A 26,801-nucleotide genomic window follows, 5' to 3' on the forward strand; every position below is an offset into this window, starting at 1 on the left:
TAGTATCCTCTCGGTCTCTTGCTGGAGCAAAGAGAAAGAACCCACCATTGTACCGACAGAGGAGTGTATTTTCGTCCAGTACAACGGTTAGTTACGAAGGTATGAGAAGCAGTACGACTTTTCTAAATAGCACTCTATATTTTTATCTGGTAATCCACTTCCTTTCCTCGAGAACTGGTCAAAAAGGTATCACAGTGTACCATCCACATAAACAGTACTAGTACAAGTACTGGGGTAATGCATACTCGTCCACTTAATGGAGTTGACAGTAAACAAATGGAAACAGAAGGGAAAAATGTAAATGTCATATGCCATTGTTGGCTGGTAATCGCATGAGGTGCGATCAACCTCATGTCGAAAAGGGTGTTCCTCTTCTGCGCTCACTGGTCCCTCGCCTTGCAGATATGTAGCCTACTCAGGAACTTTACGCCACCACGTCTCCTCCTCTTGCGGGCCAAATACTGGCTTTAAAAAATTTCAGCCACCATTATCATTCGAAGCAGCGTAAGTCAGTGTCCAGACATTAACGACTTTTTTTTTTTTTCTTTTTTTTTTTTTTTAATAGAAGCCCGAGGGGAGGTTGGGGGCAAAGAGGGCTGGGGTCATCTTCCGATGCCTGGCCATAATGTCCCGTTCCCGCCCTTCTGGAGCCGAGGAAGCAAAGGGGCCTTACAGGATTTTTCATTTTTTTCATCAGATCCTACTGCCACCATCAGAAGCCTCCGAGTCATCTTCGCGCAAATTAATAGAGGTGGACTCCCTCTAAACCGTTTCCTCGGAGGATCAATCGTGTTCCGTGAGTCATCTTAAAGTGTGCCTTCTAATGCCCCAGTGGGTACGGGGATCCCTGTATAATGCGCCTAAATAATTCGCTAGTCGTAGAACGCATGGTGTCGGAATGCATCGTGAGTCCTCGTCAGGTGAAACCACAAGTAGAGAACGCTTTCGGGCGCGGCTTCCAAAGCGCAATACAGCACCACGCCCTTCAGTCAGTTCTGGCGGTGAGAAAGTAAGCAGTATCTGAGCATAGGAGGTTGTCCAGCATGATAGACTCCAGCTGTCGCTGCAACAGGAGCGCCAGCATACATTGCATAAGAGGCCAACAGCTGCCCGTGACAACACTTGTAAAGTGGTGTGCATCCAAATCGACGACTGCACAGTTCGAGCTCAACGGGTCGTCCGTAAGATGGATGATATGGTGGCGCTGATGTGAGGCTAATTTGCCATTCGTCACCATGAAGGAAGAGGTTCAAATGGCTCTGAGCACTATGGGACTTAACAGCTGTGGTCATCAGTCCCCTAGAACTTAGAACTACTTAAACCTAACTAACCTAAGGTCATCACACACATCCATGCGCGAGGCAGGGTTCGAACCTGCGACCGTAGCGGTCCCGCGGTTCCAGACTGAAGCGCCTAGAACCGCACGGCCACACCGGCCGGCCGAACGAAGAGGAAGGGGCGTATGTGGGGAGGTATGGGGTTTGGGTGAACCGCCACATGCTGGTCCGGTGGATTGCTGGGTGGCCGACCGCAGTGGTTCAAATGGTTCAAATGGCTCTGAGCACTATGGGACTCAACTTCTGAGGTCATTAGTCCCCTAGAACTTAGAATTAGTTAAACCTAACTAACCTAAGGACATCACAAACATCCATGCCCGAGGCAGGATTCGAACCTGCGACCGTAGCGGTCTTGCAGTTCCAGACTGCAGCGACTTTAACCGCACGGCCACTTCTGCCGGCGACTGCAGTGGCCGAGCGGTTCTAGGCGCCTCAATCTGGAACCGTGCGACTGCTATGGTCGCAGGTTCGAATCCTGCCTCGGGCATGGATGTGTGTGATGTCCTTAGGTTAGTCAGGTTTAAGTAGTTCTAAGTTCTAGGGGACTGATGACCTTAGATGTTAAGTCCCATAGTGCTCAGAGCCATTTTTTTTATTGCTAGGTGCTGCTATTCTGCCTTGTTGCTGGGTTGTTATGCGTGATAGAGGCGGTAATAGTCTTTCGTGCTCGGCACTCTCGTCACCGGTGGATGCTTGATCATGTAGCTCAGTTCGACCAGGAAATCTCGGATGAGGGCGAGAGGCAGAGCTATGTGGCCCATGGTGGCTGATGGTTGGAGATCTCGGGATGCGACGATCTGAAGCAGCATCCCCGTGAAGCTGGTGGCTGCTGCAGTCCATGCAAGTCGCGTCATTGTGCATATGAGTCAAACCCAGACCTCCCGTCAGTGGTGGCCTCGTTCAAGTAGTGTAGTGGACTTTGACTATTTGACCTGTGCTTAACAAAATGCCCATACGCTGCTGTAAGGTGGAGAAGGCCTCTTCCAACATCCATATAAGTCGTCTTGCTCATGTTGGCGACGCTGCCTGATACCGCACTGTAGCGATGCAACCATTGAAGAATCGTTTGGATTTCGTCGCTCGGCCGCGCCGAGAGCACCACATCTTGAGTGAAGGCACCACATTGGAAGGTTACATCTCAAGGGTAGATGCCATCCAGTCATTGACGAAGGCTGTGTAGCGCGGGTTCGAGGGTCGCCCCCAATAAGACTCCTGATAAAGGACATCTCTGTCACACAAACCATTGAAGAAGAGTGATGGGTCCATCAGCCTTTGACCATAGCCCAGGAGTGGACCCTGTGGATTAAATGTAGGATCAGTCTTGCTGACGCCTGGGAGAGCCCCGTGCTTTCAAGCACGGCGCGAAAGAAACTGGTTGATACGAACAAATGCGTGATCAGAATCGACAGCGACAAGGGTGCCATGGAGGCGGCAGGCCAACGCCAGCTGCGTGACATCGCTGTAGGCGCAAAGTGCCCTGTGGACTTTGTTGTCGTCGCCTAAATATGTCTGGTCAGGAGGGATCATGTGTCTGATCGTGACCTGAAGATATGTGCAAAGGATACAGGCGAAAAGTTTATAATCCGCATTCAGGACAACAGTGTGAACCGCTCAGTTCTGGAACCAGTATCATGATGCCTTCAAGAAAATCTGTGGGGATGGGAAAATGTTCATGGTGGAGGTCTTGAAACATCTGAATTCACTGAGCGCCCTTCAGGGAATGGAAGGCATGGTAGAATTCGTTCAGTAAGCCGTCTGGTCCCAGTGATTTATTTGGGGTGCCGCATGCCAAGGCCACTGTTAAGTCTTCAGCAGTTATGGGAGCCATTAGAGGGTCATCCTGAGCCACTACTCTGGGGACAGGGAATTCGCATGGGATGCCTTCATAATTGTGAACAGTCCATGGATCATTGGCATAAAACGAACTGGAATGCTGGACAAACGCTGGAGTGATGGCACACTGGTTGTCGATGCGTCTGCCTGCTAATGTCTCTTCTGATTTTATAAGGCAGGCGCTTGCACTGGCGTCTCCCTCGGATAACATGATATACAGACGCCATTTTTCTGTGGATGATATCCTGCACTCTCGCCTGGACTCGGTCTCCATCAAGCTGTTTTGTGGTGAGACAGATTAGGCGAGCTTTGAGATAGTTAACTGATGTCCGCACATCTCGTGACAACTGTGTCATTACTTCTACATCTACACTGATACTCCGCAAGCCACCCAACGGTGTGTGGCGGAGGGCACATGACTTATGTCATGTCTGATAAAATTCCAACATCGCCCGACGCCAGCATGAGCTGTCATGGGCATATCCCTTGAGCAAGCATTGGAGAGCCAGCTTGGTGCAGTCGAGCCACCAGTGTAAGGTGGAAGGATGTGCATGCTGAGTCCAGAGGCAGCGGTCCCATGTAACAGAAATCTCCCACAGACATGTGTCTTCATACAGATGGGATTTGTTCAGTATCAACTGACCAATGCTTCGGCATGTGAGTTGTCAGGAGAGTGTGACTGAACAGATGTATGCCAAATGGTCGGTGAAGGCTGTCGGCCACAGTTCCACATCCTTTGTTGTGGCTCAGAGTCCTCAGGAGACATATATCTGGTCGAGGCGGCTGGCGGAGTGGTAGGTGAAGTACGCATAACCAAGTTGTTCTCTGTGAAGGAGACGCGATGTGTTTTGCAACGCCAGATTCCACACGAGTGCCTGTAGTGCCAGGCAGGTAGAGTAGTGCACCATTTGGTCTGCAGCATCCAGGACACTTATAAAATCACCACCTATGACGTAGTTCTCCGTATTCCCAATGCAATCTCGTCGAATTCATCGTGGGTGGCGTTATGTCCTGGAAGGGGCGTATACATTGACAATACAGATGGAATCACCCCACTATAATGGCTAGGCCTCAGGAAGATGGCAGATCGTGACGCCTGATACCTCAAAGTTGTCATGTAAGAGGAAGGCGGTTCCACTGGTAATTTCGCTAGATGGAATGCTGTAGGCTGTGACACGCAAAGGTCCAATTGCAGCTCCAGGTGGACTTCTTGAAGGAGGGTGATACCCAGGTCTGGCGCCCACTGCATGTCATGGTTCAAAATGGCACTGAGCACTATGGGACTCAACTGCTGAAGTCAAAAGTCCCCTAGAACTTAGAACTACTTAAACCTAACTAACCTAAGGACATCACACACATCCATGCCCGAGGCAGGATTCGAACCTGCGACCATAGCGGTCGCGCGGTTCCAGACTGCAGCGCCTAGAACTGCTCGGCCACTCTGGCCGGCACAGCATGTCATGGAACATGCGTGTTTTGATGACAGTGTATGCTGTCGATGTTGTCTGTACCCACACGGTAGGATTAGGACATCTTAAGACTGGGCCTCTTGGTGGTAATGGGGCCGCTTGGTTACCCAGCCTTATGGCAGGCATATTTAATGTGGCCCTTCTGTGAGTGTCAGACTCCCCCCTCCGTAAGTGGGGCGCTAGTCCCATGTGGCGGAGGTGCATGAAGCGTGTCTGGTGCATCCTCTACCTTCATTAGTAGTCCAGTCACCAACCGGGGAAGGGGTGAGCAATTGGCTCCACCGCCTGGTCTTTATCCTGAGGAGCGTCGGTCATGGTGTCGTCTGGAGTGGGCTAGGTTCAAAATGGTTCAAATGGCTCTGAGCACTATTGGACTAAATGTCTGAGGTCATCAGTCTCCTAGAACTTAAAACTACTTCAACGTAGCTAACCTAAGGACATCACACACATTGATGCCCGAGGCGGGATTCGAACCTGCGACCCTAGCGGTCGCCGCGGTTCCAGACTGAAGCGCCTAGAACCGCTCGGCCACACCGGCCGGCGAGTGGGCTAGGCCGCCGTCCTGTCCGCAGGACAGATGCCTTCCTTGGGGCGGTATTATTAAAGTCTGTTGGCAACGAAAAGTCAGAGATGATTTCGGCAGCTTGGCCCCTGTCTCCACCCTTTATTCCGTCGAGAGGCGGCCGTTGTTTCCGGGACTGCGTGTCCATCCACATCGAAGGGCCGTTGTCATCACCTTCGGTCGTGAGGCAGACGTCTAGGTCCGATGCCTCTGGTACGACGACGGTTGTGGTGGTAGCTGTCGCCATGTCCCTCAAGGGCGTGCAGCTCCGCCGTCAAAGCGTCATCGATGCCTGCGCTCACGTTCGCGTGAGGCTACCTCATATACGCGGCGTCTGTGCACAACGGCCGCACCGCTTCCACGTTCATAAGCGGTAACGCGGTCGGCACCGCTGCGTGTACTGGTTCCGCCTTAGTACCTGGACGAGGCGGTACTGTAGGCACTTTGATAGGACGAGGCCTTCCTGTCCAAAGCTGGAACATGTCTGCGGTTGTCCGTCATAAATAATGATGGATCGGCAACCGCTGATGAACACGTACGACGGCACGTGTTTGGGGAGTTTGATGGACACCATTGAGAACGTGATACTCTTCTATGTAGCTAAAGACCGTGTCATTCGGCCGTAACGCGTCGCTGCCGGGACTTCAAACGGCAGTCCGAATATACGCACCGTACGCACCCCCACACCCGCGTAGTCCACAGTTGCCGATCTGACATTACCGTCAGCATAGCGAAAGCGGTAGTCGTTGGTGGAACGTTACGGCAAGAAAAAAGGAATAAAAGCGAGATAGTGTTAATACTTTCATCCTTCTTTACCTCCTCCGTATTACTGCAGATGACGTGTCACTGAGAACATTTGTACTGTGCATGCAGTACACGTGAGATGCCTAGTTGTTTCCACTGCCCTGTGTGGAATACAGAAGTTGTTATACACTTCACTAACCTGCTGTCTTCATGATGTCCCCAGCGCAGAAAACAGCACGCAGGTCGTGGATTCTTTTTCTTGAGGCTGAAATTAACTTCGCAAGGAACTGCTGCTACGAATAAACTATAACTCATTTGGGATGCCACTTGCGTTGTTATTGATATAGACACGAGAAACTATTCTTGATCACAACGTATTGAACATATCTTGCCACAGTCATTACATCTGGTTAAAATAACATGAAATACATCCTGACACAGACAACATGTCTGCCTACTGGAACCGTCAGAACTGGAGAATAAAATTACATGAATCAAATACTACTATTACAGACAACATGTCTGTGGTGTCACCGCCAGACACCACACTTGCTAGGTGGTAGCCTTTAAATCGGCCGCGGTCCGTTAGTATACGTCGGACCCGCGTGTCGCCACTGTCAGTGATTGCAGTCCGAGCGCCGCCACACGGCAGGTCTAGAGACACTTCCTAGCACTCGCCCCAGTTGTACAGCCGACTTTGCTAGCGATGGTTCACTGACAAATTACGCTCTCATTTGCCGAGACGATAGTTAGCATAGCCTTCAGCTACGTCATTTGCTACGACCTAGCAAGGCGCCATTATCAATTGCTATTTATCTTGTGATGCATGTACCGTCAGACCGATGTTCACTAATTATGGATTAAAGTTAAGTATTCCAGAAGCTACGTACTATTTTTGCTACTATAAGACCTTGAACTGTTCCAGACCTCACGCCAGCCAGCCTCCCGTCCTTGTGGATTGGCTGTCTTGCCAGTCCACAACAATGTCTGTACCTAGCGACGGTCGGAACTGTAGTAAATAAAACTGCATGAAACAAATACTGCTATAACAGACAACATGTCTGTCTACTGGAACGGTCAGAACTGGAGAGCCGGACTGCCCGAGTCACTTCGGCGTGACCCGAACCCCACCGAAGTGCATCGGCAGTAATATCGTCAGTCTTTTGTTTTAGTAATACTTTGATTTTAATAATTTTGAAATGACTGATTGATAGCTGGCTGTTCAGAGGTGTTTATTTTTAAAAAAATGAAGTAATTTGGATGACAGGTTTAATTAATAATAGAAACTAAAGTTTAACGTTTTGGCACCGTACCGTCGAACACAGCAGCCAATCACAGAGCAGCAGAATCATTCAGGCGGTCTTCCTCACGGGAATGGTACCGAATCTAACATCTGTCACCGGTACCTCATCCCACATTGCGTCATCTCTATGCTTCTTGCATCTCCACTGCCCTGGGAATAGCTTCCTGGAGCCTAATATGATGGCTGAATAAGCCAGAAATATTACAGCGTCGGACAAGGCTGACACAACGCTCTTCGTTCTTCATCTTGACGTAGATCTACTGGAAATGGTAGACAGATGGACGACCATCAGCTCGCGGGGATCGACATGGATGTCCTCTCTCAAAAACCGTTCCATTTCATAAGCCTTCGGACGCGCGTAAGATTCGTCGAACGTGAGTTTCACCGTCGCCTGGCGGTAAGAGAACGCCATATCTAGTCAGAGCTCTCAATCACAACAGCGATTTCGGTACCGCGCGCAAGCAGGTAAACAAACACGCGACAGCCGACCTCGCCTACGTAGGCGGGTAAAACACAAGGAAAATGCACAGCGGTTATTCAGTCAACCGCGTTCAGTTGAAGGTCACGAAACGAAAGCAAGCTGTGTCAGACCTTCAAGTCAGACAAGCAAACAACCGACAAACGCACGTACTGGATTTCAGCAAATCCGAAATAGACAATCGCAGGACACGTCATACCAAACCGCAAACCGGCATAACTTCACCGTAGCCTCTGGTACTATCACAAACTAAACTCATTATACACGGTATTATAAAAGGTATTAGAACTCAGCCAACCACATTTCTATCAGAGGCAAGTAACTCAAATTCGCTGGCCGGAGCACAACGGGAAATAACGCTGCCTAGTTCTGTAAAGTATACTAACAAAAAATTACAACTAGTACTAGTTCAGAATCGCTGATAACTAGGAAAATTGTTTCTACATTACTTTGTACAGAAATATGAGCAGGAATAAAAAGGCACGAAGAGAAGCCATGAAGGTTTAATTATTATCTTGAAAATAGTAATTTTTGCTCGTTTGCAGGTACATGGATGTAGGCTTGAGACGCACTGAAGTACCCGTGCCGCGGCGCTGTAGCACGCCGCTGGGGAGCTAAAACGAAACGGTGAAGCCCAGTTATGAATGGGCTGCACATGCAAGTGTCTGCAAACAGACAATAACAAATAAAATTTCCGGGTTGAGAGGCCTTGGTCGATCCGTAAAACTTCTTATTAACGTTTCGTTACCAACTGCGGGCAACATCTTCCGAGTTGAGTCAATGACTAGCTGCCAGGCCGTGGAGGTTCCTTTTATATAGAGCGCATAGAGGGCACCACCATACCCCACGTAGGGCCGACTATAATTTTCGATTGAAGGTAATCGATCGTCACATCGTTGGTGCAAAGTAGACGGCAATATCTTACGTAACTTGAAGCCTTCCTTTTTTCTATTAAAATTATTGTGGTGTTTCTGAATCTCTATAACTTGTTTATACGTGCTTGCATAACGATGCGATGTCCTGGCTAGCACGCTCGTCTCACTAAATTTTATTTCATGATCACCGTCTTTAAAAACATGTTCCGCTAAAGCTGACTGTCGGTATGCCCCAGTCGACAGTCCCTTTTTTGTTCGGTTAAGCGGGTATTGACACTTCTTTTCGTTATTCCAATATAAATCTTCCCACAGCTACACGGGATTTTATACACCTCAGGAGTTGCTAAGGGTTGTCGAGCGTCTTTCGCCGATCTTAAACCCTCACTAGTCTTCTTGGTGGGTATAAAGATTGTTTCAACTTGAAACTTGGCCAGTAATATTGTGAATAAATGGAAGAAAAACTTTTCCAGCTGACAGTTGTTGTTGCTGAATGTTGTCAGACTCTTTGCTTCTGGGATGCACTGCTCGATCTATCTCGTTGTCAGCGTTCTTAAAAGCCGTTCACAAATGATTTATTTCATCTTGCAAATAAACTGGCTCACAGATCTTATTAGCTTCGTCAACCAATGTTTTAATGACGCCTCTTCGAACTCTTAAGGAGGTAACGGTCGGTGTGCGCATCTTTTCTATACACTTTATGCCCTAGACTCCCATCTGCCCGTTTAATTACTGAAACATCCAAAAAATTAAGTTGCCCGTTACTCTCTTTCTCCATAGTAAATTGTATCTTTGGATTAATACTACTTAGATGCGCCAAGAAACCCACAATTCCTCTTCACCGTGATTCCATATCACAAAAGTGTCATCCGCATACCGATACCACTTCAGAGCTTTTACTGGCAGACTGCAGCGCGTGCTATTCAAAAAATTCCATGTATAGATTAGCAACAGCTGGAGTCAGAGGGCTGCTCATGGCCACCCCTTCGGTTTGTTAGTAAAACTCATTATCATACTGGAAATAAGTCGTGAACAGATAATATCGAAACAGAGCTTCTATATCACTGGGAAATATATCAGCTATATATGAAAGAGCTTCGTCAACAGGAACTATGCTAAACAGGGATACCACATCAAAACTGACAAGGATATTACATCTACATCTACATCTACATTTATACTCCGCAAGCCACCCAACGGTGTGTGGCGGAGGGCACTTTACGTGCCACTGTCATTACCTCCCTTTCCTGTTCCATTCGCGTATGGTACGCGGGAAGAACGACTGTCTGAAAGCCTCCGTGCGCGCTCTAATCTCTCTAATTTTACATTCGTGATCTCCTCGGGAGGTATAAGTAGAGGGAAGCAATATATTCGATACCTCATCCAGAAACGCACCCTCTCGAAACCTGGCGAGCAAGCTACACCGCGATGCAGAGCGCCTCTCTTGCAGAGTCTGCCACTTGAGTTTGTTAAACATCTCCGTAACGCTACCACGGTTACCAAATAACCCTGTGACGAAACGCGCCGCTCTTCTTTGGATCTTCTCTATCTCCTCCGTCAACCCGATCTGGTACGGATCCCACACTGATGAGCAATACTCAAGTATAGGTCGAACGAGTGTTTTGTAAGCCACCTCCTTTGTTGATGGACTACAGTTTCTAAGGACTCTCCCAATGAATCTGGTACCCGCCTTACCAACAATTAATTTTATATGATCATTCCACTTCAAATCGTTCCGCACGCATACTCCCAGATATTTTACAGAAGTAACTGCTACCAGTGTTTGTTCCGCTATCATATAATCATACAATAAAGGATCCTTCTTTCTATGTATTCGCAATACATTACATTTGTCTATGTTAAGGGTCAGTTGCCACTCCCCGCACCAAGTGCCTATCCGCTGCAGATCTTCCTGCATTTCGCTACAATTTTCTAATGCTGCAACTTCTCTGTATACTACAGCATCATCCGCGAAAAGCCGCATGGAACTTCCGACACTATCTACTAGGTCATTTATATATATTGTGAAATATATATACCTGGGCTGACAGTGATCTCCTTCAATTTTTCGATAAAGTGCATAGAATTTTTAATGTGATAATCAGTTTTACCAGCGTGCGGTAGAAAGGAGGCGAGATGTCTAGCCAACTCTTGAGTAAGCGATCCAATAGCACTCACTAACGGACATTAGGCTTATGTATCTTCGGTAACCCATATAATCTAGGAGGTTAAGCCTCCCTTTTGCTTCCCGTGAAAGCCTACACGTTACGATTAGACAGTAATAGATTGATTACCGTAAACCAGGTACACCTCGACCGCCATGACTACTTTGTTTTACAGCTCTCTGCTGCTGACTCTTAGCTGGGTGTTTAGTATATGCTGTTTGGTGGTAAAGATCCATCAATATACGCCAAATGGCACCATGTAATATCTGTTTTCTTGCGCAACAACTAGCGAACCCGTTGCGACTTACATACGAAAAGTGTTTTAAAATCTGATTGTGCAAAACCCACCGATATCATTTAAGCTGCGAAGCGATCGGCGTTATCGACTATATCATACATAATAAGTTTGTTGATGTGGTCTTCATCAGCAGCAAGAACAGAAATATTCTTTGTTTTTAAAATTCAGTCTTAATCACACCACATATGTTACAAGAACATAGGTGACCGGTTTCGGTCATATCACATGACCATCATCAGACCCATGGCATTCTTCGAAGATGGTAGGTGGAGCACTCTTATCAGCTGCTGTGATGTCAACTGGTCTATTAAAACAGAAATATTCGGTTTGCAAATAAAAACTGCTGCTTTAAGGAATCTTCAGTGGAATCTAGAGTGACACAGTTTCGGTTCGATATGCGATATTTGTAGATCGTAAAACAGTTCACATCTTGTTTTTTACGTAACTAAATCATTACTTACAGTTCTTTGCGATTTTGCCTGCCATTTGTTTTCCGTCTCATCTGGTCACTTGCTGGAAGTTGCCTTGTAACTTCACTTACGGAACATAAGCCTGTATGTTACGAACTTTTTTCTTCACAATTTTTGTATTCTTTGCGCCGTTTGCTGTGGAGAACTATTAGTCTTCTATCACTGTTACAAAAAACTGTGATTTAAACTATTGTGTGTTCACTTTACATCTATTCCTGTTTAACTTGTTTACATACATGTTGCCAGCCTAACGAAGTATATGCTGAAAACTGACGTCTGTTCATTTCTGTTCTCTTTATCTCTCTCACACACACCCATACTATTTATTTAGCACCCAGTTTATCATATTCATGATATTGGAGTCGTCAAAGTACAAAAAGTATAAAATTGTACATATTTACGTTCATATACAAAATAAAGCCACATATAACCAGTAATACTTCATCAAGGCTAGATGTTCCTTTATTGACACATTTTCATGACTGTAGCAACAAACCGTTTTCTATTCAATGTGACATAAGAAAAGAAAATTCTGTACAAATACTGATAGAAAATAGTCCTATTGCTGAAAAGTTACTGAAAAATTGTGGTCGGTTTTACGAAAGTATTAAATATTGTGATTAAATAGGCATAATAACATGTAGAATTTCATAACCACATATATGGCACAAAAGATAGGTACATAATTAGACACAAGAGTACATTAGTGAAACGAGTTTAGTTTTACCTAGGAATCCTTTGATAATTATGAATTTTGTTTAGAGAGATTATGAGTCAGAACCAACAGATTTAAGCAACATTCCAGAAATTCATTAATACCATAGAAGCTGTTGTCTGTTAGTAGATTATAGCTCTTTAAATGTATTAATGTTTGGTACTCTTTTTATGTTATCTGACAATGCACTGTATATTTTTGGTTGTGAACTACACTGTCCTGATATGTCGATTTTCTGTGTACATCCCTATTCCTTGTTTGATAATTGTAATTTTTTTGTTTGTGGTAATTTTCTTGCAGGATTAGGAGGTGTTTTTGTTGATGATTCTAATTATTTTCGAGTCGTCTCCTCTAGACGCTGGTTTGTCGTTGTTTTCTCTTGGGTCTTCTGCAGATGCGGAGTGGTCTATCCGATACATGCATAAGACAAACAGATAGAACATTTGTCGTAGGGTACAAAGAACACATGGAAACCTGGAAGTATGGCACAAACAACTACACATTTGCAGTAGACCCAAGAGAACACAATCACAAACCAGCCTCTAGAGAAGAAGGCGTGAAAATAATTATAATTAACAATAAAAAAACACCTCCCTACCCAGCAAGAGAATTACTACACACAAAAACCAAAGCAGAAAAGAAAACCCTGTTACATGATCAAGTACACATCACTGACAACTACTGCTTGCATTACTAGGTAAAATAATAGAGTAACACTCCGACAGAGGATTATAATAATAATAATAATAATAATAATAATACCACCCAACGCCTTTCCACTCTCTCGACCATGAACCCCTCCACAAGAAGACATTTAAAACAAAAACTCGAATCATCTGAACACCAAAACATCCAATCACTCTCTAACAGCTATTACATTCATATTCAACTTTCTGTAGCTCGCCCTGAATAACCACCGACACACCAATCCCCTCCGCAACCCACCTATTCACCCCCCACCCCCTCCCCCACCCATGACCAAACAGGGTCACACTAGTAAACACACAATAGTTACGGAATTAAATCACACTTTTCGGTAAAATATCTGCAACTACTGACAGAAGACTAACAGTGCTCCACAGAGTTAGCGCAAAGAGTACGAGAATTGTGACGAAAAAAGTTTCGTAACATGAAAACATGCTTATATTTCGTAAGTGAAGTTATATTGCCACCTCCAGCTTGTGACTCAGGTAAAAATAAAAAGTGAACTGTTTTATAATCCACAAATATAGCATATCTAAACAAAACTGCATGATTCTAGATGTCACTGAAGATGCCTTAAAGTAAAAGCTGAAACATGTCTGAAAAAATAAAATACATTGAAACAAGAAAATGCGGTTTTTATTCCCAAACGAATATATCGTGTATGTTACAGGATGGCAACATAGTGAAAGAACTGGAAGCGAGGTGTAGCAAAGCTAATGCAGTGAGCGCTCAGCTGCGATCTACTCTCTTCTGCAAGAAGGAAATCAGTACCAAGACTAAGTTATCTGTGCACCGTTCAATCTTTCGACCAACTTTGTTGTATGGGAGCGAAAGCTGGGTGGATTCAGATTACCTTATCAACATAGTTGAGGTTACAGATATGAAAGTAGCTAGGATGATTGCAGGTACTAGTAGATGGGAACAATGGCAGGAGGGTGTCCACAATGAGGAAATCAAAGAAAAACTGGGAATGAACTCTATAGATGTAGCACTCTATAGATGTAGCAGTCAGGGCGAACAGGCTTAGATGGTGGGGTCATGTTACACCCATGGGAGAAGCAAGGTTACCCAAGAGACTCATGGGTTCAGCAGTAGAGGGTAGGAGGAGTCGGGGCAGACCAAGGAGAAGGTACCTGGATTCGGTTAAGAATGATTTTGAAGTAACAGGTTTAACATCAGAAGAGGCACCAATGTCAGCACTGAATAGGGGATCGTGGAGGAATTTTATAAGGGGGCTATGTTGCAGACTGAACGCTGAAAGGCATAATCAGTCTTAAATGATGATGATGATGATGATGATGTTACTCAATCAATTTTCAAAACAGACCACTGATTATCTTTTTTGTTGATACGTATATATCTGCCACTATGTTACGATTTCTGAGGTCATGTGCTTGATTTCTCTGTTTCGGGGACACTTTGACCATTGGTGATTGTTACCATACGATAGCTGACATACAAATTATTAAACAGTGTTAATGATAGTGATAATGTGGAGCTAAGGAAAACATCCATTAACCATCGGTAAATAGAGGTAGGCTCATTTGTAACTGTTAATGTGCCTACAACTCAGAAAAACAAATTTCAATCATGCTCAAATTGCAAACTGTTGTGGTTCTGGCAATGATTCAGGTGTAACATATAACGTCAAATGCATCCGCAAACAAGTTTGTTTGGCCACAAGTTCCAGATATTGTCTCGATAAATGACGAACAGATAACTTTAATTCTAACTGCAAAGGATGTTACGAAACGAGGATATAGGTCACAGAGGGATGAAACTGAAGGTAGTATGCTGACCTAAATTTGGAGCTATGTGTTTACTACTCCATCCCACACCTTCCATTGTATTTGTAATTTTTATGATCAGTGTATTTATTTCTGGGTGTTCAAAGTTTCATTGTGTTCTTAAAATCTTGAACACAAATGGAATGGGAGCTCACATTTGTGGTAGAGCTGTAGGCCCATTAGTGCATCCCCAAAGCCATGCTAACTTTGATCACCTATATTTTTTCCATTATTGCCTTCGCATTTTAGAAAATGTGTTGTACACTATCGTACAATGCTATGCTCCAACGTACATTCTCAGAAATTTCTTCCTCAAATTAAGTACAATGTTTGATATCTGTGGACTTCTCTCGGCTAGGAATGCCCGCACTGTCCTAATGGATACATTCGTCGTACGCGTCACATTGATATCTGGGGGTATATTACTCAGTGCTGCTTGTCTGTTAGCATCGACAACTCTACGCAAACTGCTTTGCTCTCGGTGTTAAGTGAAAGCTGTTGGCCACTGCATTGTCCTTGGTGAGAGGTCATGCCTGAAATTTGGTATTCTCAGCACATCCTTGACACGATGGATTTCAGAATACTGAATTCCTCAATGATTTCCGAAATTTATGTCCCGTGCGTCCAGCTCAAACCTCCGCTTTTAAAGTCTTAATTCCCGTTACATTCGCCGACACACGACGACATGTTGAAACGTCCCCTTAGAAAAATTAACGAATTACTGTGCTGATAAACCTCTTACGTTATTTGCTTTTCAAACAGCTGAGCAGAACTGAACGTACTCAGACATTTCGCTCTTTACCTATTCAGATCAACACTAAACTGACACACAATATTTTTAGCGCAACGCAATCTGACTTTGAAAAATCCCTACCAAAGAATGGCCCTGACTAACAATAACCTATACCGTTCATGAATCACTTACCTCACAAAAATCTTCGTTACTCGAACTACCGCAATACAGCGAGCGCCACTACTGCCAGCTAAATAAAAGATTCTAACTACTGAAGTCACTAACTACTGATAGGCATAGTTAGCAAATGAAAGATTTTGATAGAGGACAAACAATGTATTTACCTTAATAGTGTTCAAAAGTCATTATATATACATCAGTTCATGACATCCAGTCTTACAAATTTACTGTCTCTGATGGACACACGTCCAGATCATCCGCTCTCAAAATTCCGCCATCTCTCTCCCCACATCCACCACTGCTGGCGGCTCACCTCCAACTGCGCAACGCTACGCGCTGTTAACAGCCAACTGCCCAACACTACAATGGCGAATTCCAACAATGCCACCCAGCCACAGACTACATACAGCACAGCCAGTGATTTTCACACAGAGCGCTACGTGGCGGTGGCGTTACCAATATAAGAACCTAAACAGTTTACTTACATTGTATATGTCGCTATCCCATGATTTTTTTTTATTTTTTTTTTCAGAGTTCAGTGTTATTAACCACAAACAGCGTTAGGGGGTGTTAGTATTGGCACTGTTGCGGCATGAGCTCCGGGCAGGCCTTCGCAACCAGCCAAGGCACATGCGGTTCAACCACCAAGGCAATTCTTCAGCTGGGTCCTGGCGTAGCACCCTGCAATGCGGCGTTCTGCCGCCAGTGGTTGACTTGTTTGCTGCATTCTGTAGCACAGTGCGGCGTTCCCAGAGGTTACCAGAGAGAGTGTCATACTCCCATCTCAACTAGCAGCAGTATTCGTTCAGCGGCGTGCATTCGACTGACGAGTTACCCGTTGCAGTCATCGGTCGAATACGCGGCAAAGCTGCTCCAGACTCATCGAGGAGTGTCGACAAGTAGTCGAGATCGCTGATCTACAAGCCGTCAGCTAGTCCTCATGGTTTCGAGCTTTGAACTGGATCTGCTGAGGTGGAGCTAACAAGTGCCTTGTGAGGGACCACTATCGTTCATTGATAAAATTATCTTTTTTCTTTTTTGTGCTGAAAAGATAGATTTCATATTAGGGTTTTCTCTTTTATTTCATGAAAATGCATGGTTAAGGCCGAACGTCGACATTAAAAAAGAAAGGACATGTCGGTGAAGCGTTGTGCTGGCAAAGTTGGTAACTGCGAGAGTAGACTGGGTCGACGGAAAGTTGCCCTTAGCTGACAGATTGCAATAGTTGACTCGCAATGTTAACCCTTTGAGCCCCAGTGATTTCTACCTGAAATCATCATTTTATTCATTTTTTAAGTACCAGTGCCTTTTGAATGAAATCACTGGTGCTATTGGAAGACAGAGACATGTGCTGGTACACTGAGGTGCTTCTATAAATGTAGTGCTTTAGCAGCAGTCGGTAAGGAGATGGTGCTACGTGGCTGCAGGAGATTCTGACGTGCTGTTTTTTTTTTTTTTTTATAGTGGCCTTACTGAGGAGATCGTTGACAGTGAAAGTAAGTATACCTAATTTATTGTAACGTAAATTTGAGTTGTTATTACTGCTTTTATCAATATTGTCGAAATGAAACCAATGGGACAGTATGTAGTTGTGATAAAAATTTATTAAATTTAAGCCCGTATTTGTTTGTTATTTAGGACTATAATTTGTTTTAGGGGTTATGAGTTAATGGAATTTTTGAAATGTGGAATTTTGTCTAGGAAAAATGCGGAATTGCTTTCAACCATATAACATGAAATAATGCGTGGTTGAAAACTGTATGTCCCAGTGGTTCCAAAATGAAACACATGCATAAAACTGATTGTTCAACTTTTGTCAATTTTATCTTATATTCGCTGCTTACTATAATCATAAACAACAATATTGGAAAAAAGTTACATTTGTATTCGAAAGTGTATCCATCTCTTTAAAACTGATTATTAATTTTTTGCCAATTTCTTCTTTTATTCGCTGCCTACTATGATAATAAAAATTATTTATGAGAAAAATAATATAATTACATATTTTTTACATTGTTGGGACTTGGAGGCTTAAGCAGCGATATAAATTACAAGACATACTATTATAAAGGTAGTTGTCACGACATCACAAACTTGAAGTCGATGTTCATCATGTCAGTTGTCCCAAACACTAGCTTCTGGTGGAAGCGTTTTAAATAAAAAAAACCAGCTTGCTTGATTTATGGGCGTGCTAACAGTTCTGATTATGGTCTACAGTGTAAAAGAATCGCATTTCATTCGTAACTGGACTCGTTCATGTGATATTTGGTTTTCTACACACAAGTTTTCGTTGTTTTATTTCTGTCATTATAGATTTTCTACCAGTCCAACTCTAAAACCCTCTGAAAGAACGATTTGAAAAGGGAAGTTTGGAAATTCACCAAATATACACTCCTGGAAATGGAAAAAAGAACACATTGACACCGGTGTGTCAGACCCACCATACTTGCTCCGGACACTGCGAGAGGGCTGTACAAGCAATGATCACCCGCACGGCACAGCGGACACACCAGGAACCGCGGTGTTGGCCGTCAAATGGCACTAGCTGCGCAGCATTTGTGCACCGACGCCGTCAGTGTCAGCCAGTTTGCCGTGGCATACGGAGCTCCATCGCAGTCTTTAACACTGGTAGCATGCCGCGACAGCGTGGACGTGAACCGTATGTGCAGTTGACGGACTTTGAGCGAGGGCGTATAGTGGGCATGCGGGAGGCCGGGTGGACATACCGCCGAATTGCTCAACACGTGGGGCGTGAGGTCTCCACAGTACATCGATGTTGTCGCCAGTGGTCGGCGGAAGGTGCATGTGCCCGTCGACCTGGGACCGGACCGCAGCGACGCACGGATGCACGCCAAGACTGTAGGATCCTACGCTGTGCCGTAGGGGACCGCACCGCCACTTCCCAGCAAATTAGGGACACTGTTGCCCCTGGGGTATCGGCGAGGACCATTCGCAACCGTCTCCATGAAGCTGGGCTACGGTCCCGCACACCGTTAGGCCATCTTCCGCTCACGCCCCAACATCGTGCAGCCCGCCTCCAGTGGTGTCGCGACAGGCGTGAATGGAGGGACGAATGGAGACGTGTCGTCTTCAGCAATGAGAGTCGCTTCTGCCTTGGTGCCAATGATGGTCGTATGCGTGTTTGGCGCCGTGCAGGTGAGCGCCACAATCAGGACTGCATACGACCGAGGCACACAGGGCCAACACCCGGCATCATGGTGTGGGGAGCGATCTCCTACACTGGCCGTACACCACTGGTGATCGTCGAGGGGTCACTGAATAGTGCACGGTACATCCAAACCGTCATCGAACCCATCGTTCTACCATTCCTAGACCGGCAAGGGAACTTGCTGTTCCAACAGGACAATGCACGTCCGCATGTATCCCGTGCCACCCAACGTGCTCTAGAAGGTGTAAGTCAACTACCCTGGCCAGCAAGATCTCCGGATCTGTCCCCCATTGAGCATGTTTGGGACTGGATGAAGCGTCGTCTCACGCGGTCTGCACGTCCAGCACGAACGCTGGTCCAACTGAGGCGCCAGGTGGAAATGGCATGGCATGCCGTTCCACAGGACTACATCCAGCATCTCTACGATCGTCTCCATGGGAGAATAGCAGCCTGCATTGCTGCGAAAGGTGGATATACACTGTACTAGTGCCGACATTGTGCATGCTCTGTTGCCTGTGTCTATGTGCCTGTGGTTCTGTCAGTGTGATCATTTGATGTATCTGACCCCAGGAATGTGTCAATAAAGTTTCCCCTTCCTGGGACAATGAATTCACGGTGTTCTTATTTCAATTTCCAGGAGTGTAGTAAAATATGCTCTCAGTATTTTCGGGAAGAGGAGTTAGAGTGCACATTATTTTCATCAGTCTGTATTAAAGAAAATGCTGGCTGGCGAAGGCAGCGTTGTCGCATTACATACTTTTCTCGTTTGTTCGAAACTTATAACAAAAATAAAGTTACATGTAACTAGGCTAAATGCATCTTATGTCGTATTACTAGATAAAATATGCATTTATGACCAGAAAAATATTTGAAAATATCTTTTTGACACTCTACCATTTACTACTTAAAATAACTTTTGCATACACAAGACAGAAATTAACAACGATTAGAAAACGTAAAAAGTAACTTCTAATGTTTTGGGCTTCGAATATGGCGGAGCGTAGAGCCTTCTGCCCTTATTATACCTCCATGTATTGAAAGGGCATCCAATATGGCACCCAATAGCTTCGGTGATCGTCATTACGTGAAAAGAAAAAAAGACTTTGTATGTAAAATAATAATTGATTTGGGAGACTTAGCCGTTTTGTTATGTAGGAAGAATAATTTACTGTTTAATGTAAAAGAGAAAAAATGTCTGATTTTGTCTTTGCCTTTCTCTGTATTGAAGAATAAAAGATATACGTCAATGTTGTTGTTATTATTTCTCAAAGAGTATACAAGACGTAACTCAACTTTGTTGTTTTCTGCTAAGCAGAGATTATTCCAATTTGGTAATGTTGTCCTATTATCGGAATCAATTTAGAGAGTAAGCTGAGTAGAAATTAATTTTCTGAATTTCATTTGTAGTAATATTCTCTATAGAGAAGTTAAACTAAGTCACTGTGAAGAATAACATCGTGGCAGTGCAAAGTCTTTTTTTATCTCTATCGATATTATTAACAACAACAAGAAAAAAGTCAACCCTTTCCACATCGCACATTCGTGCCAAAAGATATATTCTAATTTCAGAAAGAATTATTTCACTAGCAAACGTGTTTCTTTTCGTGCAGCGGGATGAAGCCGCCGATGAAAAGAAATTAATACTAAGTATTCGAGAACAGTCACAGGTCGCACTCTGTATTTTTATATTGACCGATTTTTCTCTTCAAATGAACAAGACATATACAGTTTAAATTTAGCTGATAGCATTAAAGACTGCGTTTAAAGTTGGCTGACAGGTCTAAAGATTAAACTGACTTCACTACAGTACTTAAACTTACGTTTAAAGTACAGTAGTAATATTGATTGTGACCCAACTTTAAACACAATCTATAATGCTGTCAGCCAACTTTAAACAGTATATTCTGTTGATGCTCTTGCTCACTTGAAGAGCGAAACCGGTCAATTAAAAAACATAAAATGCAACTTGTGGCTGTTTTCAAAAACAGTTTTAACAGTCACTCCCCCTGCAGGCAATGCGTGCTGTAGCTGAAAATAATACTATTACTCGTATGACGCTCTGCCCTGGAGGAAAGGGACAGATATTTAAAATAATAAAAAAAGAAAGAAACCTTAGACTATCGCCTGCCAGTGAACGACTATAGTCGACCAGTTCTACAATACTAAGCTGGCACTTCCGTTTGCGAGTGTTCACAAAGGGTATCGCTGGCTGACAGCCTCCGAGGGTCCTGGGATCGACGTAACGTAGGAGCTGTGCGCTTCTGGTGCGCCAACCCAGCGGCCTCGAATTTCTGCGCCGTCAAGCTCACAAGAAATACCTTAATGTCACTGCCCGCCGCAATTAACGCTTTCTCAGCGTACGTCATGCACTGATTTCTGGTCACGACTTACACACGGACCACTATCGTTTGAGTACTGCATGAACGGCATCAAATAATTACAAACGTTCCTTCTAAGCAAGCATTCTTCACTGCGCACTCGCTGCAGTATTGGAGATGCGATCCCACAGCTTCCCGAAGCCCAACTCTGCAGCCAGAACCCGCCATACTGTAACATCGAAGTCAGAAGTGGCTTTACTGCAAGTAAAACTCCTATGTCTCTGAAGAGGCCTCTTCACGATGTCGGTTGTCAACTCAGGCCAACGTCGAAACTCTGAAGCCGTGCACTTCAGTTAAAAGTTGGACGTATTGTTTGTACAGAATGTGCTGTCGAGAGATCTCTAACAACGGAAGTAGATGCACTTACTTTTGATGCAGTAGGCAGCCACTAAGAACAGCACACCGACCGCCAGCGACACGGAGATCGCGATGGCCACCAGAGGCTGCGTAGTCTGCACCAGGCGCACTGGTCTCTTGAGCGAGGCGTTCGCGACCGCTGTCAACAGACACCACAGTATGAGGGTCGAGTTCCTGATAGAGCCGACGGTTGTAAAGATCAATAATGCATGACATTATACAGGCTGTTATGGTTATACGTCCAGATACTGTGATCACCGCTGTTGTTTACAGCTTTATACACAATGATAAGAACAGGTGGGATACAGGATGTTGTAGCAACTGTGGTCATTGGTGAGCTGGAAATGAGCAGAAAGCGTTAGCGAAAAACTTATCACAGTAAATAGAAGATTTACTTAACTGGTATTTCTCCAAACATATAAAGACTCATTACAGACGATGCAACAATAAATAACGGAATCCACTTATTACAATGACAACAAGGAAGTCCCTCTGTACTAAAGCACGAAGACAGAGCCACGACAAGACTGCATCTGCATAGCAACACGGTGCTAAGTGCCTTTGGGCATAAGTGTGCTGAGTCGCTGCCACTGGCCATCCTATATTTCGGCGGCAGAGGGCGCTCGAAATACAGAGCTGTTGGGTGTGGCTCAGCGGATATGCACCATTGGGTCCGACAGATCCTGCGCGTCAAACGGAAACTTGCCATACCGTTACCGACGTAACGACTCCTGTGGCGTGATATCGATACGTGATACCACGATTGGTACCTTAATATGTGCCCACTTCAGTGTGTTAGTTGTTTTTTTTTTTTCTCTTTGTAACAGTTTTGCTGCAAACATGTCACATAATTTGCTACGTGATGGTTTCTACACAGTCCTACCCCTCCAAGTGGACAACGCCTGCCACTATAGGCTAACTGTTCTGCGTCTGATTCGTCCACACTTCAACAGGTGACCTACTGCGCAGGTGAAAATTGTCATTAATGGCTTGCTCTTGCTATATGTGTTTGGAAATACTAACCAACCTAAAACCATACTGCGTCTAACAGCTACAATTCTTAATCTGCAAATGAAGTAAATGCTGATGTAATGTTCTTCAATATACTGTACTCAGCCAACAACAAAAATATGAGCACCTACACCCCTAACACCCTATTTGCAGGGAGTAAAATAATACCTGATGGATCAATAGATAGTAACGGCACTGGCTGCACATGTATAGATAAGTCTCGGGTGACCGGACAAAATTCAATCGGCCCCCTGCAGCATTTCTGGCAAATAATGAATTAACAGCTTCGTTAGGGGCTCCGAAATTTGCCTGGGAAAACACTAAGCCGCTGACGGTTGATTTTATCTAATTCGCAAACACCACTGCAAGAACTGCGTACCACAGTAGGCAATGCAGCAATAACCCCGAGTGTTAGAACTCATGCAGCAGGTGGACATTCCACAATAGAAAATCACAGAAATTAAATTTATTTTGGTAAAAGACCACTGAAGCTTTCGGGGCAACGAACTGCGGGACAGGTTAGAAAATGACGCTATCATTACGGGCAGTCACCAGAGACAAAGATATTCTCATAATAACCCCCAGAGAAGTGTCATAAGGACCGCTCTTACTCTCTGTGTACAAAAACTGAGGGACAGGGTTAACACAAATCTGCGACTTTTTGCTAAGGATGTTATTGTACCCCATATCGTAGATGTAGAATGTTACGGGACGACTTAGAAATAAATTCTGTCTGGTGTGACGAATGGCAGCTTGCTCTAGTTGTGGAAAAGTGTAAAACAGATGATTAGGACAAGTAGCCCTGTAATGATGTTCGAATTCGGTATTATGGCTCTGAGCACTATGGGACTTAACGTCTGAGATCATCAGTCGCCTAGAACTTAGAACTACTTAAACCTAACTAACCTAACGACAGCACACACAACCATGGCCGAGGCAGGATTCGAACCTGCGACCGTAGCGGTCACGCAGTTCCAGACTGTAGCGCCTAGAAACGCTCTGCCACCCCGGCCGGCGAATGCAGTATTAATGACGTGCTCCTGGATAAAGATATTTCAAGTAAAAAACCAGGCAAAGCGTCACGAAATGGAACAAGCACGTAACGACTGTGCTAGAGACGGCGAATGGTCGCATTCGGTCCATTAGAATAATTCTAGGACTGTGACTCATCTATAAAGGAAACTGCGTACAGAACCACTGGTACGACGTGTTCGTGAGTGTTTTGGATTCAAACCGGGTCGGCTCAAAGGAAGGCTTCGAAGTAATTCAGAGGCGTGCTGCTAGATTTGTTGTTGGTAGGCACGATCAACACGCGAATATTACGGAAATGCTTTGTGAGCTCAAATGGAAATTCCTGGAGGGAAAAGTACTTTTCGCGAAACACGACTGAGACAAATGATGAGTAACTGAAACCCTCAGCTGCCGATAGGTGTTGTTGATATACCTCGATGTGGACAGCTGAAAGTGTGTGCCCCGACCGGGACTCGAACCCGGGATCTCCTGCTTACATGGCAGACGCTCTATCCATCTGAGCCACCGAGGACACAGATGAATAGCTCGACTGCAGTGACTCATCCCTTGCACGCTTCCCGTGAGACTCACATTCCCAACTGTCCACAATTCTACATATGTAATGTACATTATAGACATTTGCCCATTCACTCAATACTCGCGCACGCTTTGGCGATTCCCGTAAGAGTTATTCCAGGGAAAAGCTGCACAGTCATCAACAGTATTCTGTTCTTTCGAGAACAGTTACTGTCTGCATATACAGGGTGATTCAAAAAGAATACCACAACTTTAAAAATTTAATGAAAGAAACATAATATAACCTTCTGTTATACATCATTACAAAGAGTATTTAAAAAGGTTTTTTTTCACTCAAAAACAAGTTCAGAGATGTTCAATATGGCCCCCTCCAGACACTCGAGCAATATCAACCCGATACTCCAACTCGTTCCACACTCTCTGTAGCATATCAGGCGTAACAGTTTGGATAGCTGCTGTTATTTCTCGTTTCAAATTATCAATGGTGGCTGGGAGAGGTGGCCGAAACACCATATCCTTAACATACCCCCATAAGAAAAAATCGCTGGGGGTAAGATCAGGGCTTCTTGGAGGCCAGTGATGAAGTGCTCTGTCACAGATAAGTGCCAATGTGGTGGCGCTCCATCCTGCTCCATCGAGCTGAGGGAACAGCCAATTCTCTAACATCTCCAGATACTGTAGTCCAGTTACAGTAGCACCTTCGAAGAAAAAGGGACCAAAAACTTTATTGGCTGAAATGGCACAGAAAACGTTCACCTTAGGCGAGTCACGTTCATACTGAGTTGTTTCCCGCGGATTCTCAGTGCCCCATATACAGACACTGTGACGGTTGACTTTCCCGTTAGTGTGGAAAGTTGCTTCATCACTAAACACAATCTTTGAAACGAAAGATTCATCTGTTTCCATTTGAGCAAGGATAAAATCACAGAAATCGATTCTTTTAATCTTATCAGCTGCAGACAGTGCTTGAACCAATTTCAGACGATAAGGTTTCATAACTAACCTTTTTCGTAGGACTCTCCATACAGTTGATTGTGGAATTTGCAGCTCTCTGCTAGCTCTGCGAGTCGATTTTCCTGGGCTGCGAACAAATGCTTGCTGGATGCGTGCTACATTTTCATCACTCGTTCTCGGCCGTCCAGAACTTTTCCCTTTGCACAAACACCCATTCTCTGTAAACTGTTTATACCAACGTTTAATACACCACCTATCAGGAGGTTTAACACCATACTTCGTTCGAAATGCACGCTGAACAACTGTCGTCGATTCACTTCTGCCGTACTCAATAACACAAAAAGCTTTCTGTTGTGCGGTCGCCATCTTAGCATCAATGACGCTGACGCCTAGTCAACAGCGCCTCAAGCGAACAAATGTACAACTTAATTCGCCGACAGATAGTGCTTAGCTCTGCCTTTTGTCGTTGCAGAGTTTTAAATTCCTAAAGTTGTGGTATTCTTTTTGAATCACCCTGTATAACGACTGAGACAGTTTAGAGAACCGGGATTTGCGGCTAATTGCAGGTCGATACTACTGCCATCAAATGTATCTCTCACGACGATCTCGAAGACAAGATAAGGGAACTCAGGACTCGTATGGGAGCATAGAGACAGTCGGTTTTCGTTAGCTCCATTTCTGAATGAAACAGGAAATGGGATTACTAGCAGCCATACAAGGTAGTCTCCGTCGTGTACCTGATGGTGGGTTGCGGCGTATGTATTTAGACGTACACGGCCCAGTCACATTAATATGACCACGGCCTATGTTCGACCCAACGTGTAGTAACCATTCACAGACGGCAGGTGACAACGTCAGCATTGAAGGGTATATGAAGCTTGTATGGAGCACGCGGAACACACTGCAGTCGTCGTCCTAATGCAGAAATACAGCGATTTAGCTGACGTCCAATGGGGTATGACACTGGCTTTCGGCGCAAGGGTGGGAGCTTTTACGAAACTGCTAACTTTATAAGCAGTTCACGTGTCGCCGTGGTTAAAGCAGACCGTGCATGCCGAAATGGCGCTATCCAGAGCCGGCGCCGGGGTAACTGTGATGCTCCACGGGCCGTAGGTGACAGGGGTGAACGACGCTGCGATGTGTATGGGCGAACAGATGTGCAACCGTTGAACAGCTGAGGGCCCAGATTAACCGAGGACCTACCGACAGTGTATCCTGAATCACCGTTCAGCAAACGTTGCTGCATACGGGCCTCCGCAGCAAGGGCGCCTGGCCCATGCACCCATGCTGACATCTACATCTACATCACACTCCACAAGCCACCTAATGATGTGTGGCGGAGGGTACTTTCGGTACCACTATCTGATCCCTCCAACCCCGTTACATCTACATACATACTCCGCAATCCACCATACGGTGCGTGGCGGAGGGTACCTCGTACCACAACTAGCATCTTCTCTCCCTGTTCCACTCCCAAGCAGAACGAGCGAAAAATGACTGCCTATATGCCTCTGTACGAGCCCTAATCTCTCTTATCTCATCTTTGAGGTCTTTCCGCTAAATATAAGTTGGCGCCGGCCGGTGTGGCCTGCGGTTCTAGGCGCTACAGTCTGGAACCGCGTGACCGCTACGGTCGCAGGTTCGAATCCTGCCTCGTGCATGGATGTGTGTGATGTCCTTAGGTTAGTTAGGTTTAAGTAGTTCTAAGTTCTAGGGGACTGAGGACCACAAAT

The 26,801-nt window shown here is 45.0% G+C and overlaps 1 protein-coding gene and 1 non-coding gene across 2 annotated transcripts in view; both read right to left on the reverse strand.

The window, feature by feature from the left end:
* Nucleotides 1-26,801, reverse strand: part of LOC126416676 (uncharacterized) — a 558,811-nt gene that overhangs the window by 152,747 nt on the left and 379,263 nt on the right. The window contains exon 7 of the mRNA XM_050084484.1: nucleotides 21,566-21,694. Coding sequence (XP_049940441.1) covers nucleotides 21,566-21,694 — 129 coding nt within the window. The remainder of the gene's footprint in view (nucleotides 1-21,565; nucleotides 21,695-26,801) is intronic.
* On the reverse strand, nucleotides 24,036-24,109 carry Trnat-ugu (transfer RNA threonine (anticodon UGU)). Its single transcript has one exon. It is a non-coding gene; the product is annotated as a tRNA-Thr (tRNA).

Source organism: Schistocerca serialis, chromosome 8 (assembly GCF_023864345.2).
Source record: "Schistocerca serialis cubense isolate TAMUIC-IGC-003099 chromosome 8, iqSchSeri2.2, whole genome shotgun sequence".
Classification (NCBI taxonomy): Eukaryota; Metazoa; Arthropoda; class Insecta; order Orthoptera; family Acrididae; genus Schistocerca; species Schistocerca serialis.